Source organism: Tamandua tetradactyla, chromosome 20 (assembly GCF_023851605.1).
Source record: "Tamandua tetradactyla isolate mTamTet1 chromosome 20, mTamTet1.pri, whole genome shotgun sequence".
NCBI classification, from domain to species: Eukaryota; Metazoa; Chordata; class Mammalia; order Pilosa; family Myrmecophagidae; genus Tamandua; species Tamandua tetradactyla.
Genome location: NC_135346.1, coordinates 37,894,070 through 37,907,313, shown reverse-complemented (window position 1 = coordinate 37,907,313; position 13,244 = coordinate 37,894,070). Strand labels below are relative to the sequence as shown.

The 13,244-nt window shown below is 36.5% G+C and overlaps 1 protein-coding gene across 4 annotated transcripts in view; it reads left to right on the top strand.

Annotated features, from left to right (window-relative positions):
* Window positions 1-8,255, top strand: part of TIMD4 (T cell immunoglobulin and mucin domain containing 4) — a 184,216-nt gene extending 175,961 nt beyond the window's left edge. For 3 of the 4 annotated variants that reach the window (XR_013166278.1, XM_077137510.1, XM_077137503.1), the window contains one exon: window positions 8,053-8,255. Coding sequence is in view for 3 of the 4 variants with exons in the window: in XM_077137503.1 (XP_076993618.1) it covers window positions 8,053-8,105 (53 nt within the window). In the remaining variant the exon portion in view is untranslated. The remainder of the gene's footprint in view (window positions 1-8,052) is intronic. The other variant, XM_077137508.1, reaches the window with a different exon arrangement.
* Window positions 8,256-13,244: the final 4,989 nt, after the last annotated feature.

Here is a 13,244-nt window from a genome sequence, read left to right as displayed (position 1 = left end):
AGACCAACTGCATCAATTATTACTGTCACAATTTAAACGCAGCCTTCCATTTCAAGTTGTGGTTAAACTCTTTCCTTGGCTCCCTTTTATGTCTTTTGAAAAGGGAAAGGGTTGGGCCCTTCCTCACCTTGTCCTTGCTTGAAATTCAGCGGGGGAGGTATGCACATATAATCTTGGTGCTGAAATAGAGCTTAGATGTGTGACTTGTTCTTTGATATAAAACCTAGTAGAGCTTCATAACCATCATTAGGTCTAAAAGAACGTTTTCAAAGATATCTCATTCTTCTGTGGAATGGAAGGAGAGGCAACCTTAAATCCCCAGGTATTCTCTGTGTTCAGAGGTCTTTTCAAATTTGATGCACTGGTATATTTCAATAACAGACCACAAATTTGAAAAATAGATCATTGTTTTAGCTGAACTAAAAATTATTTTTGCTCACTCATTTTACAAAATTAATAGTTATAAAATAACCATATGTAAAAAAGTTTGAGAGAACAGAAACAGCCATAGTCATATTACCTTAACACCGTACCTTAAAATGATCAACTGGGGCGGGCCGCGGTGGCTCAGCGGGCAAGAGTGCTTGCCTGCCATGCCGGAGAACCCCGGTTCGATTCCCGGCCCCAGCCCATGTTAAAAAAACAAACAAACAAACAAACAAAATATAAGAAAATGTTTAAAGATGTTTCCCTTTCTTCCTCCCTTCCTTCCTTCTCTGTCTGTCTTTCTTTCCTTCCCTTCCTCCCTCTCTCTTTAAAAAAAAAAAAAAAAAAAAAATGATCAACTGTGCTTTTTCCATCTTTATCAATACATTTTTTTTGGTATAGCTGCAATTAGCCTTCATGTGATTCTAAGTATTTTTTAACTTCTGATAACCATTTGACACTGCTCAATGGTTCCAAAATTATTTCAACAGCTATAATATTCCATCGATTGGATGTGCCATGATTTAATTACCTATTTCCCCTGATATTAGAAATAGGCAAATTCTAAATTTTTTCTTTATAAATAATTATGCAGTAAAGAATTTTGAGTTTATAAATTTTCCTTCTTATACATTATTCATGTGATCAGTAACTGTTATTAAATATGTTTTAAAGAAAAAGATCAGATACTAGTCTTTTTTTGGAAAAAGTTTATTATATAAATATAAACACAAAAATAATAAGAAAAATGCCTTTAATCTTACCATCTAAATAAATCAGCTTGCTTCATTTTTCAATTTCTCCTGATAATTTTGGTTCATGTGATGTCATTTTTACATACTTAACACTATATTTTGCCATGCTGAGATAAAATCCTCACATGACCTTTTTAAAGGCAGCATAATATTCTGTAAAGTTGAAATAACCATGATTTGGTTACCCCATACCTTGTATCTGGTTAGGTAGCATTTCTTATTTTTCACATCTTTAAATTATACTACAATGCATAATGCTGTCCTTAACAAATATTCCTGTTTAAATATTGTTGCCTTGGAAGGATTTTGAGAAATGGAATTACTGGGCCAAAGGTTATATATCTTTTCTTTAAATGACTATTTAAAAATGCTGACCAATTACAAAGAGCACACCAGTGCAACTTTACCAGTGAAGCAGATGGGATTTTGCTCTCCCTGTGAACAAGAATAGGTAGGCAACCTTCTATAATGGAAAAAATCACAAGTGAAGTTAAAACTCAGCTCTGCCATTTGCAAGGGGAATTACCCAAGGGACGTCCTCTAAATTCTTGTGCATTATCATTTCACCTGTAAAAGGGGGATAATAATATGTACCTTACAGTGTTCTTTTTGAGGTTAAACATCAAGTATCAAACAGAGCCTTAATACATGGCCCTCAGTACAATCAGTACTTATTTATTTTACCAATCTGGTAGGTGAGAAAGATATCTCCTTGTTTTAATTCTATTTTCTTTGCAAGGGGATGAGCATGTTTAACCATCTTCATTGGATAGAGTCAACCATATTTATTTTAGGAGATTTTAAGTTGCCCTTTCTAATATTTTAACATTCCTGAAGTCAGATTGCATATTAAAATTGAGGTGAATATTCAGTTTGTAGTATTCCTTTGTTTCCTTGAAAAGTGTTTATTAATTCTTTTTTCTTGTATCATCTGGTGTCTTGCAAGAGAAGACTCTTCTGGAGAAGAGTGGTGAATTTTCCCTCGTGTGAATTTTGTGCTATCTCTTCTGGTGATGTATTTATTGATGCCATTGATTTTCTCCTTAATTTACAAGTTCCTCAAAACATATAGTTTCTCACCATCTCTCCTATTTATGCTAGCATTTTATTTTTTCAAAGAAGTCCTTGTGTTTGTGTGTGTATGGGTCAGGGTGTGTGGGTGTATCTGTAGAACTTTAGTATTCCAGATGCTTGTCTTTGTGATTTCCTTTATTGTTCTTCCACCAATCATAGTTATGTTGTTATTTGAGTCTCTGTTATTTGTTCTTATCTTTTTCGTAGTTTTCCCATACTGTATAACAATTGACGTTTTTTTTGATGCCTGTCTGTCCCACTCCTCTGAGATATTCAAGAGCAAGGAGTATGTTCTAATTACTGACAACAGAGGAAGAACATTCGGGAGATGCTAGATGAAGGAATATATTTAACTCTGGTCTGCAGAAATTAATTTAAGGTGTGACTGAAATGTCCCCTGTCCCCATCTAAAATTGCTAACCAGTTTTCCTAATAACAATCCAATAATCATTACCTTTTCCACTGGTTTGCAATGGCCTTCCAGCTATCTACTTACCCTGGGCCCCAGACTCCCCCTCATTGCTTACTCCTATATTGTGGCTGTTCACTTCATTGTCAAAATTGTCCATTTGTGAGCTGGGTGAGTCGCACAGACCACACTCTTTCTTGCTTTCTGTTTTGGGATGCTTAAGATAAAAAGGTAGATTGACCTGATATGATAAAGCACATTCTTATATTTACTTGGGTCTATTTCTGGGTTTCCTGGTTGGTTCAATTTAACCATCTCTATTTAGGTGCCTAGCGCTCCCTTAGGCTCTGTTGATAAAATCATGAGGAAACTGTGCCTTTATTTTTGAGCCCATATTGGAGAAGGGTTAGCAGAGAAATGGACAGGTTTCAAGACAATGTAACAGGGTGTCCTGAAAGCAGGCAGGTCAGAGAATCCTTCCTGGATGTCTGCATTGACTCTTGGAAGAGAGCAGAGGTAAGCCAGACTAAGAAAGGAGAAAGCTATTTACCAGGTAGGCAAACAGGATCAAGTGCAATTGATCTGTATTTCATTTGAAAGAGGATGCTTCATGATTCCTAGTTTGTGATTTTTAAGGCATCTGTTAGTTTTTTGTCATTTAGTGTCTTTTTGTGCAGAAGAGTCTTTACCTTTTTTTTCTTTTGCCTGATAAATTTTAGAAATATTTTGTTTGCTTCCAAGAAAATTCCTGTTGGGACTTTGATTGACATTTTGTTAATTGTGTGAATTAACTTGAAGGGAAATAAGAAAATATCAATTTTGGTCTGTAAAACAGAGTCATCTCTCCATTTTATATTTATCTCTGTCAAATTTTATACTTTTCTTAGCAAAAATGTTATCAAGCAGATTTCTTATGAATTTTTTATTTATGCTTAAATATTTGAATGTATGTATGTATTGCCTTATATATTATTTATCAATTTATCTATTTATTTGTATCAGAAGAAGGTATATATCTTTGGCAGAATTTTCTAAGCAAAAACTATTTTAGCTTTGTTTAAGAAACAAGCACTAATTTTCACTTTGACTTTGGGATATATATCTTTTTCTTTTTTGGGGGGTGGGGGTGGGGGTGCATAGTCTGGGAATTGAACCCGGGTCTCCTGCATGGAAGGCGAACATTCTACCACTGAACCACCCGTGCCCCCAACTTTGGGATGTATGTCTTTAATTATACATATCACTGAGGTTTTCTTTTTCTTTTTATATCAAAAGGAAATATGTTTTGGGCTGTGCAATGATGGCTCAGTGGCAGAATTCTTACCAGCCAGCCAGAGACCCAGGTTTGATTTCTGTTGACTGCCCATGCCAAAAAAAAAAAAAAAAAGGAAATATATTTCTATGACACATTTTAATATTTATATGTGTCAAAACTATTTTATTTATTTTAGGATCGGTTAGTAGTTTTGTTTGTTTTAGTTTTTATGTAATTTGTTTTAAATGTAAAATTTAGAATCATCTCATCCTTTTTATTGTTAATTTTTATTCTTTTGTTGATTCTTCTGGAATCTTAAGTTGAAAACTTCATTTATTTTTCTGTTGTGAGGTTTAAATTGCTTTTATTATGACAGTAAACTGCTTTGGTTACATTACATCATTTGTAGTGTTTTTAATTATTATTCTTTGAATAGGTGGAGTTCTTTTCTCAAATCAACAATTAGGGAACTATTTTTCAATTCTTAAATCCTTGCAAATTTTGAACTACAAAATATAACACTTCTATTTTCAGAGAATATAGTCTGAAATTTTTTCACTTTTTCAGTTTTTGATTATATTTATTTTTCATGTAAAAGAACTGTTTTCTTTATTTTTTCTTTCTTTGCGTACAAGATATTAGTGTGTATTTGTATGTTCATTTTGTGTGCTTTGCCAAATTGAAAAGTTATAAGATAGAGCGTGGTTAAAATTTTCCCTCATAACTATATTTATAAATTTTCCTTTTATTCTTACATTTCAGTGTTTAAGATTTTTGATTTTGCTTTTGTTACTTGCCTGCTCATTATAGGGATTTAATAATATATAATCAATAAGGCAGGGCATTGTATCATTGTAGATCATTAATCTGAATCGTCTTTATTATTTTTAAACTGTAAAGTCTATTTTAAAATAGATCTTTTTTTTTTTTTTTTTTTTTAATGGGCAGGCACCAGGAATCAAACCTGGGCCTCCATCATGGCAGGTGAGAATTCTGCCTGCTGAGCCACTGTGGCCTGCCCAAAATAGACTTTCTTTTTATTCAGGTTTTATAGATTATTTTTTGCTCAGTATTTTTAAAAATGTAATTGTTAACTTGATCTCAATAGATTAAAATAGATTGTATTATAATTTTTACCCTTAGTTTTTTATCTATTATCCTACACTTCGCTGTTTAAAATATCTCCTTCCTATCAAAATTTGGACAATTCTATACTCATACTTTAAATTTGTAAAAGAATTACGTTGAAATATTTCTGAAGTATCCTAAAATTATGTTTAATTTTGCCAGTGAGCTCAAAGACTAAACTGCTGTCTCTCCATTGATGGGTTATGAGAGTTTTCCTTGGGGGTTAAATTGATCCTCAGTTGGAAATGTCTGCTATTATTGAGGGTAATTAAAATTTGCCATTCACCAATTACAATTAACCTATCATTGGACTGAATTGAAAATGCTAATCCATATAAGATGCTCACAATTTTTCTTAAATGTGTTTATTACTCTGCTTTTCTGATCTCTATCTCAACTCCTATACTCTGGTTTATGCCCTGTGATAAAATGGGGTGGGTTAATAAATGGGCTAGAGAATCTTATATTATTTTCAAAGGAATAAAGATCAGAAGAAATCCAAAAGTTGCTGATTTATGCCTACTTGTCATTTTTAAAATTTCCTTCCATAGCAGAAAAGGAATTGAGTTCTTTATGCTTCCTTGTATTTCTAACTTTGTTTCAAGAGTGATGTCAATTAGTTTGACTTGTTAGTAACAATATTTGTTTCTTAAATACTTCGTCATCTTTTTATCTGAGCTCCAAATTTTTTCACCAACATATCAGATCTTTCGAATGATGATTTTTTTTCTGATATCACTCTCTTTGATTTAGATTTTTTTTTAATTTGCCCCAAAAAGATACTGAGTAAAAAACATACTACATTTTGAGAAAATGTAAAAACTACAACCTGCCCAGGAATAAAATTTTTATCATAGCTCTTTACCTTGGGGATTTTGTAATGTTGCTTCAGTGTCATTTGGCGTCAGGAGATAAATTTGGGGAGATGCAGCCTGCGATGAAAATGCAACTGAGTATGGACACATGTATTATCACGTATTGGATGTGTAAATTTGTCTTAGATTGTATAGATGAATAAGTAATCTATCCATCTTAAAATGTTACTATGAGAATCAGTCTATATCTGTTATTGATTCTTAATGATCCTTAAAAATGAATATAAGCATTGTAGGGTCTGTGGTAGGCAAATCGATAAATCACAACACAAGGTGGGATTATAAGAGACATTTAGGCAAATTAATGGGAGAAGCAAGGAGGAATGATGAAGGCCATGGAGATATGTGAATGGAATACTAGAGGATGATTTCCTTGGTGAGGTGGAGCAAAGGGCACTGTGGGTAGTTGGAATAGCACATGTCCAAGCTTGGGGTTGTGGAAGTCCAGGAGAGGTGAGACGCTCCGAATGGAGGATTGCTAGTGGTGGGTAGATAAGAGTGTTCTTCCACATTGCCTGCCATCTCCAATTTTCCCTTCTATCTAAATGGTCTCACTCCTGCCCCCATCCAGGGACTCAGGGTGTTCTTTGGATGAGAATGGATCCTGACTGGACCAGGGATGGGCTCCTGACAAAGGTCAGGACTGCTCAGGAAGCCTGGGTGAAAAAGCTTTACCCAATGAGGACCAATGAAACTGGCTTCTTCTCATTGAAGAAGACTTAGAGAGAGGAGTGGTAAATTGTAGCAAGAGGAGCCCTTGCAGAAGAGGATGATTGTCCCCTAACACCAAATCCTGGGGACTCCCAATTCCAGGCCTCATGTTACCTTATACTAAACCCTCTTTTCTCAAGGTAGCCCTTCTGAGCCTCTTCCTGAGAGGCAAAATGGTTTAGACATCATGTTAGGCCGCTGGACAAAGAGTTGGGGAGGAGAAGTTAATTTGAAAATTTATTTCTGAGTATAAAGACAATAGGAGTAAGTGGTGAATCAACTGTGAGAGAGGATTTCCCTAAAGAAGTGGACAAGGGTGCTTTCCTTCTTAACAATCATTATTTTTATTAATATATTTTACAAGACTGCAGTCGAAATAATATTAAATACAAATTTTTTTATACAGAAAGTGTAATAAAGTTAAAATAGTTCCTTGTAATTCATAGCATTATTGCAATGCTTACAAAATTTTTGCATAGAGTGTGCAAGGATTGATGTATTTCAAAATAAAACAAAAAAGCTCTTCTTACATCACACCCAAACTGGGAGAAAAACAAAACAAAATAAAACAAAACAAAAAACCCACAGGCTGAACTCAACTTCTTTATGGGAATGGGATTCCTTTTTCAAAAATCTCCAAGCAAATGCGATTTCTGTAACCTCACATTTTCTGTAAAAGCACCAGAGTTGGGCTTCTTCAGGAGTGCATCTAGTCAGTGTAACGATGGGTGACCTCTGCTTTTTCCTTCTAAAACATGACCTCCTTCAGGTGTGTTCTGTTTCTTCGAGGGGTCACGTGGGGCAAACTTGTCTGGGGAGAAGGATTAACAAATGCGAAACTCCATCCCCTCTCACCTGCCAAAACGTTGGCTACTAACTAGTTTAACTTTATTTCCACCCCAAATTCAGGTTTGCTAACTCTTCCCTTTACTTTCCTAGAATCTCTTTTCACTATTGTCAAACCTGATTTCCGACTCTGACACTGTTAGTTCCCTAAGACCCTTTAAAGGTTACATATCCTTGGCTTTACCTTTGGAAACATACATTGTATACAAGAAAATCTTTACTGAATTACCCTAAAATAGGTTAATTTTTTTTTTTTTTTTACCTCATCCCTTTAAGTAAGGTTTTATGGTGAGGTTGGACCAGACTAGGACCCCGGCTGGCACTGGGGCTGAGTCTGTTGGGAACAGTGAGAAGTTCTGTCCACAGTCCCCCCAGGGGGTCTGTATGTGCTATTGAGAAAGCACATACAAGCAGGATGGACCCCAGTCTTCTTGCTGCTGTGGTCCTTTCAGCTATAGAAGGGAGGAGGTCGACACAGGACCCGACCAAGGGCATATTAGTTTGTAACCTGTTTGGATGATCCCCAGGTGAGTTAGTACTTCAAAATGTTTTCCTATCTTTTAACTTTTACAGATCAAACCCCCGATCCCTTTGCTCAGAAGATGAAAGGGTTCCAAAGCCACTAAGTTGTGAGGAACTGCTGATGTCCTATCTCCTCCTTTCCCAGCTGGAATGCTGCCAACCTCATTGCTGAAAGTAGGATGCCAGTATAAAATATGCAGGTTCAAAGTAAAACAATGCCACTGTTGAAACAAGAATTGGCAAATGGGTCTCATTTCTAGGTCAGATGGATTGGTAGTGACTACCTGAGTGCTTTGGTGAGAAGCTTTCTTTATGTGGTGAGGGGCGGGGCCCACTCCCGGTGGCTGACAAGATGTGGGGTGTGGGATTCAAGCTAGTATCAGACCCAAAGTGACCAGCTCAGGTACTGAATGCCTAGTGCTAACTGTATCCTTGCTAGCCCCCATCTTCTTAAAGGAAAAGAGGGGACAAAGGATAGGAATTGGGCTCTCTTTTCTTAGGCACCGTCCTTGAGTTTGTGTACAAGGGAAGCTAGGAAGAATAATAACCAAATGGTGCCAAAGACCTCATCTAAAATAAGATAACATTTGTCTTTTGAAGTAAGGAGTGGGGAAAGGAGATGCATGGGTACAGAAATGCTGACTTGTTATAGCCACATCTATAGATCATTGAATTGAAATATGTGGATAACAATCTAAGTATCTTACAATTGTACAAAATGGAAGCCTGCTTTTACAAAAACCAGACACCAGAGCAAACTAAATTTTTGTTCAAGATTCTATTATTTAGATCTTCTAAAGTTTCCTCCATGTGTATATTTTAGTACTAGACTCTGTCATGGGTGAGAGATTTCTGAAAGCAGAAAAATAAAAATTCCCTAGCTTCATCTGTCCAGGAAGGTCTAGCCTAAAAACTGGAGAGATTCCTCCCAATAACGTGAAAAACAGTTTGATGTGTTGCTGACCAGTGAAATGCCATGGCAGAGGGGTCTGGAGTCAGACTCACATTCCAGCTCTGCCATTTTCTATGTAATGGCTTTGGGCAAATTATTTAACTCTCTGCAAATTCCACATCATCTGTAAATTAGAATAATAGAATCTTAAGTGAAAGAATTGTTCAGAAGATGAAATAGGCTAATGCATGAAAAACACTTAACACGGTGTCTAACACCTAATAAGTGCACAACGAATATTATCTCCTAAATACTAATACTTATCATTGTTGGAGGACAGACTCCAATCAACTCTTTCCATATCTTAGGGCAGATTTTGGATCCACGAACTGCTCCTTAACTTAATGCAAAATTACGGGTATGTGATTCTTTGGGGGAAGAAGCTCTGTAGCTTTCCTGTTTCTCAAAGGAATCTATTACCCACAATGCTAGAATCCCATAAATTAGATTAAAATGGGGACTAAATGAAATGCCACTGTTTCCTTTTCAACGAGTGTTATCTTCTTGCCCTCGAACAATCCTTTGTCATAAGTGCTTCTATGTAGCCTCACAGACCAGCTTGGGATATTTCACTTTATGAAACCTAAGCTATGTCTGATATCAGCAAAATAACCCAATGTAGACGTAAGCTCTGAAGACACTGGAAGAAGAGGGACTACTAGATAATGCTTGGACCACAGAACAGATTTTAGGGAAAACAGATGTTTTCTCTCTTCTCCCAAAGAGGTACTTTGCTAATTGTTTTATTTTGCTAAGTTTGGCTTATGTTTATCAATGAAACAAAATCCCTTCATTTGAGACCGAGTGTCTGCACACCTAATTTATATAGACTTTTCCTTTTGCTATTCCAATTCCAAAGTGGATTGCTTTTGGAAGTGGATGCTAAGATTGCCACTTGCTGGGCTGAAGGTGAGTAGGACTGAGTAGGAGTGAGCATTGCTGTTGGCATGGCTGAGGCTATTGATGGATTTGGCAGCATCATTAATACTGTGTTATGACATCATGGCATCAATGGCTCACGACATTCTTGAATTTGCTCTCTTTTTCTCCATGGTAGATGCTCATTTCCTACTCTGTATCTATGAAAGGACGGGGGGGAGGGTAACACCAAAGAAAATAGCATGTGTGAGCAAGGGTTACCCCAGAGTGGGTTTTCCTTTACACGTGTGCTCTAGCAATACTCAAAGCAAGGACCTCCCACTGGTAATTATTTTCCCTTTGTCATTCAGACCTGCCTTGAGAAATTTCAAGGACTCCATTATGAAGAAGCTTTTAAGAACCATAGAAATCACATTGCTTTTGAAAGTGCTAATGCATGTGGTGTGCTCTGCTGGCTGAAGCAGCAGGCTTCAGACTGCTTTATCTCGTCAGTAGTTTGGCTTTGCGAATGAGAAATTCAGAGGCAACTTTATAATTTTAAATTCTGATTACCACAAAGAGAGAGATGCATCTGACAGTCCAATGCAGTAGCTTTGACTATGTTAATGGAAATATGTTGGAACTGGGGGAACCTTCCACTGAGGAGAAAGTGATGAAAGACAGAAAGAGAGACATTTTATCTTTGAGATAAAAGGCCTGTTTTCTAAGGTTGTTTCTTTTATTATAACTTTTTTTTCCCACCTGCCAGTGAGGCACAGTGCAAATGTTATCATTCTTGTAACTGCTTCCTTATCCTTTTTGTGCCCAAGATTTTCTGGGGCAGGAGAAAGAGAAGACGCTGCTCCTGTTTACAACTTACTTAAATGAGATTTTCACTTTTCATAGACCCTTTAGAAATAAGGATTGGGTGCTTAAATGGATTTGTTTACCTCTTTGGGTCCAAACATCATATTATCTTTTGCCTAAAATAAAGGCAAGATATTCCCATCTAAGCTGCTCCTGTTCAGGATAATGTTAACAACTGAATCCTCTTTCCTTTGTAGCTAGATAAAATGCCAAGGGATTCATTTAAATGACATTAATGAGGATCCAGTGAATAGTGAGTGTTTTCATTAAAAAAAAAAATCCTCATCCCCACCATGAATACTCATACTTACAAAGAGTCATTCATAACTGATGCTATTTTAACCACACTGATGACTATAAATCTCTGAATTAGCAGTAGGAATGCTGATTGAATGGACAAATCTCTGGTCAGAACTTGGCTTAATATAGACACTGTCTTATTACACCAAGGCAGAGATGCTGAAATTCAAAACAGTCTTTTTCACATTTCTACTTCACCAAAGAACAAAACCCCAGATTCTTGAGGCAAAATCAAATTGGCAATGGTCTGCTTCCTCTCAGCAAAAGCTTCATAAAAAAGATTTCACTGTATTTTTCTTCCTATATAGCTTTTTCAAATTCTAATTATCGATGGGTTCCACCAACCCTTCAGGCCTAGTTAGCATGTCTGTGAGAACAGTACAAACACCTGTGGTGTGGATAACTAAGGTTATGCTTGCTAAAAAGACAAGTAAAAAAAAATTCTCTGGAGGACCATAGAAAGGGTGGTTTTCTAGAATATGGTAAGGTGAGATGGAAGCTTCTGTTAAAGAAATAGTCTCTCCAGGAAGGAGAATCTAAATTTATATCAGTGGAATTTAAATTCACCTCTTATTACACCAACGACACTGATCTGAGGAACCACTTCTGTATTAGGGTTCTAAGAAAAATGTATTTCAGGATTACAGCTTTGCTTTTTCTCCAAGCCTTCCCCTAAGCCTTCCATCTTCCCTGTTCCCAAGAATCCTCTGAATTTAAATTTCTCAAATGAGTGGCTAACGTCTATGTGTCAGGTAAGGTGGAAGTTCCTTTAAACAGCCAAATATTTATATTCCCAAACTCACAAAATACCATCTTACTGTAAGCTATCATGAAATCTGCTCTCTTTCCTGATACATCCAACACATACCACAAATACCTTCCCTCTAGATCAGGGGTCAGCAAACTTTTTTGGTAAAGGGCCCAAAGTAAGCATTTTACACTTTGTCGACTACATAGTCTGTGGTGGTTTGAAGCTGTACATACCCCAGAAAAACATGTTTTTAAATTAAATCCATTCCTGTGGTTGCAGACCCATCATAAGTAAGATCTTTTGATTAGGCTACCTCAGTTTAGGTGCAACCCCCCTCACTCAGGATGCGTCTTCATCCTGTTACTGGAGTCCTTTCTAACAGAATGAAATTCAGACACACAGAGAAAGAAAGCCACAGAAACAAGAAGCTGAAATCAATGAAACCTGGGAGAAACCAGCAGATGCCCCATATGCCTTGGCCATGTGGCAGACGAGCCAAGGACTGCTGGCAGCCGATCTTCAGGGAGCAAGCATTGCCTTGATGATGCTCGATTCGGACAATTTCCTGGCCTCAACACGGTAAGCTGATAAATTTCCATTGTTTGAGCCAACCCATTTCATGGTATCTACTGTAGCAGCCTAGGAAACTAAAACATATTCTCTGTTCACAGCCATTCAACTCTGCCACTGTCCTACAAAAACAGCCATAGACAATATGGAAATAAGTAGATGTGGCTGTGTTACAATAATTTTTTCAATGACAAAATCAGGTGGTGAGTCAGATTGGGCCCATGAGCCACTGTTTGCTGACCCCTGCTCTAAGGTCAAACCTTAAGTAATCTTTGGTGTATGGCTGCCTATCTTTTAGGAAATACAATGAAAATAATCTAAAGGAAAAATGACCTCAACAAAGTTAAAAGCCCATTCAATTTTACATGACCTATCCCTTGGGTAATGCAACTATAAAGCTGTATATCAAGTTTCCATCTGGATATAACCTTTGATAGATGCAGCCACTGGTGCTCTTGAAAAGCTTTGTCATGCTCTAGCACTTTCTCATGAATGAATTTTGATGACATAATAAGCAGATATCAAATAGAGCTAAATGTCAAACATATTTGGAGATAATTTTCAAATTATAAAAATCTTCTGAAGTATATGAACATACTAGAACTTCTAGAATATTGAAGGTTCATTTGAATGCTTTGTTATGCCACTTGCTGCTTCATATACCCAAACATGTGATTGTCTAGAAGATATAAAGATTAGAGAGAATCTCATTTTTTATTAGGGGTTAGCAGATTTTAATGTAAAAGCTACTTTTTTTTTTCCAGAATTCAGGTAAAACTTTCTCTCATGACCATGGACAAATATTCTAGTTGAAGGGTGTTGGAGGGGGAAAAAAACTGTACATTGAAGAACTTAGAAGGCATTTACAGGTTTCTAAAGTCTGAACCGAAATACATAACTTAATCCATGTTTAATTTCCTACTTATTATGGTTAATTCACACAAA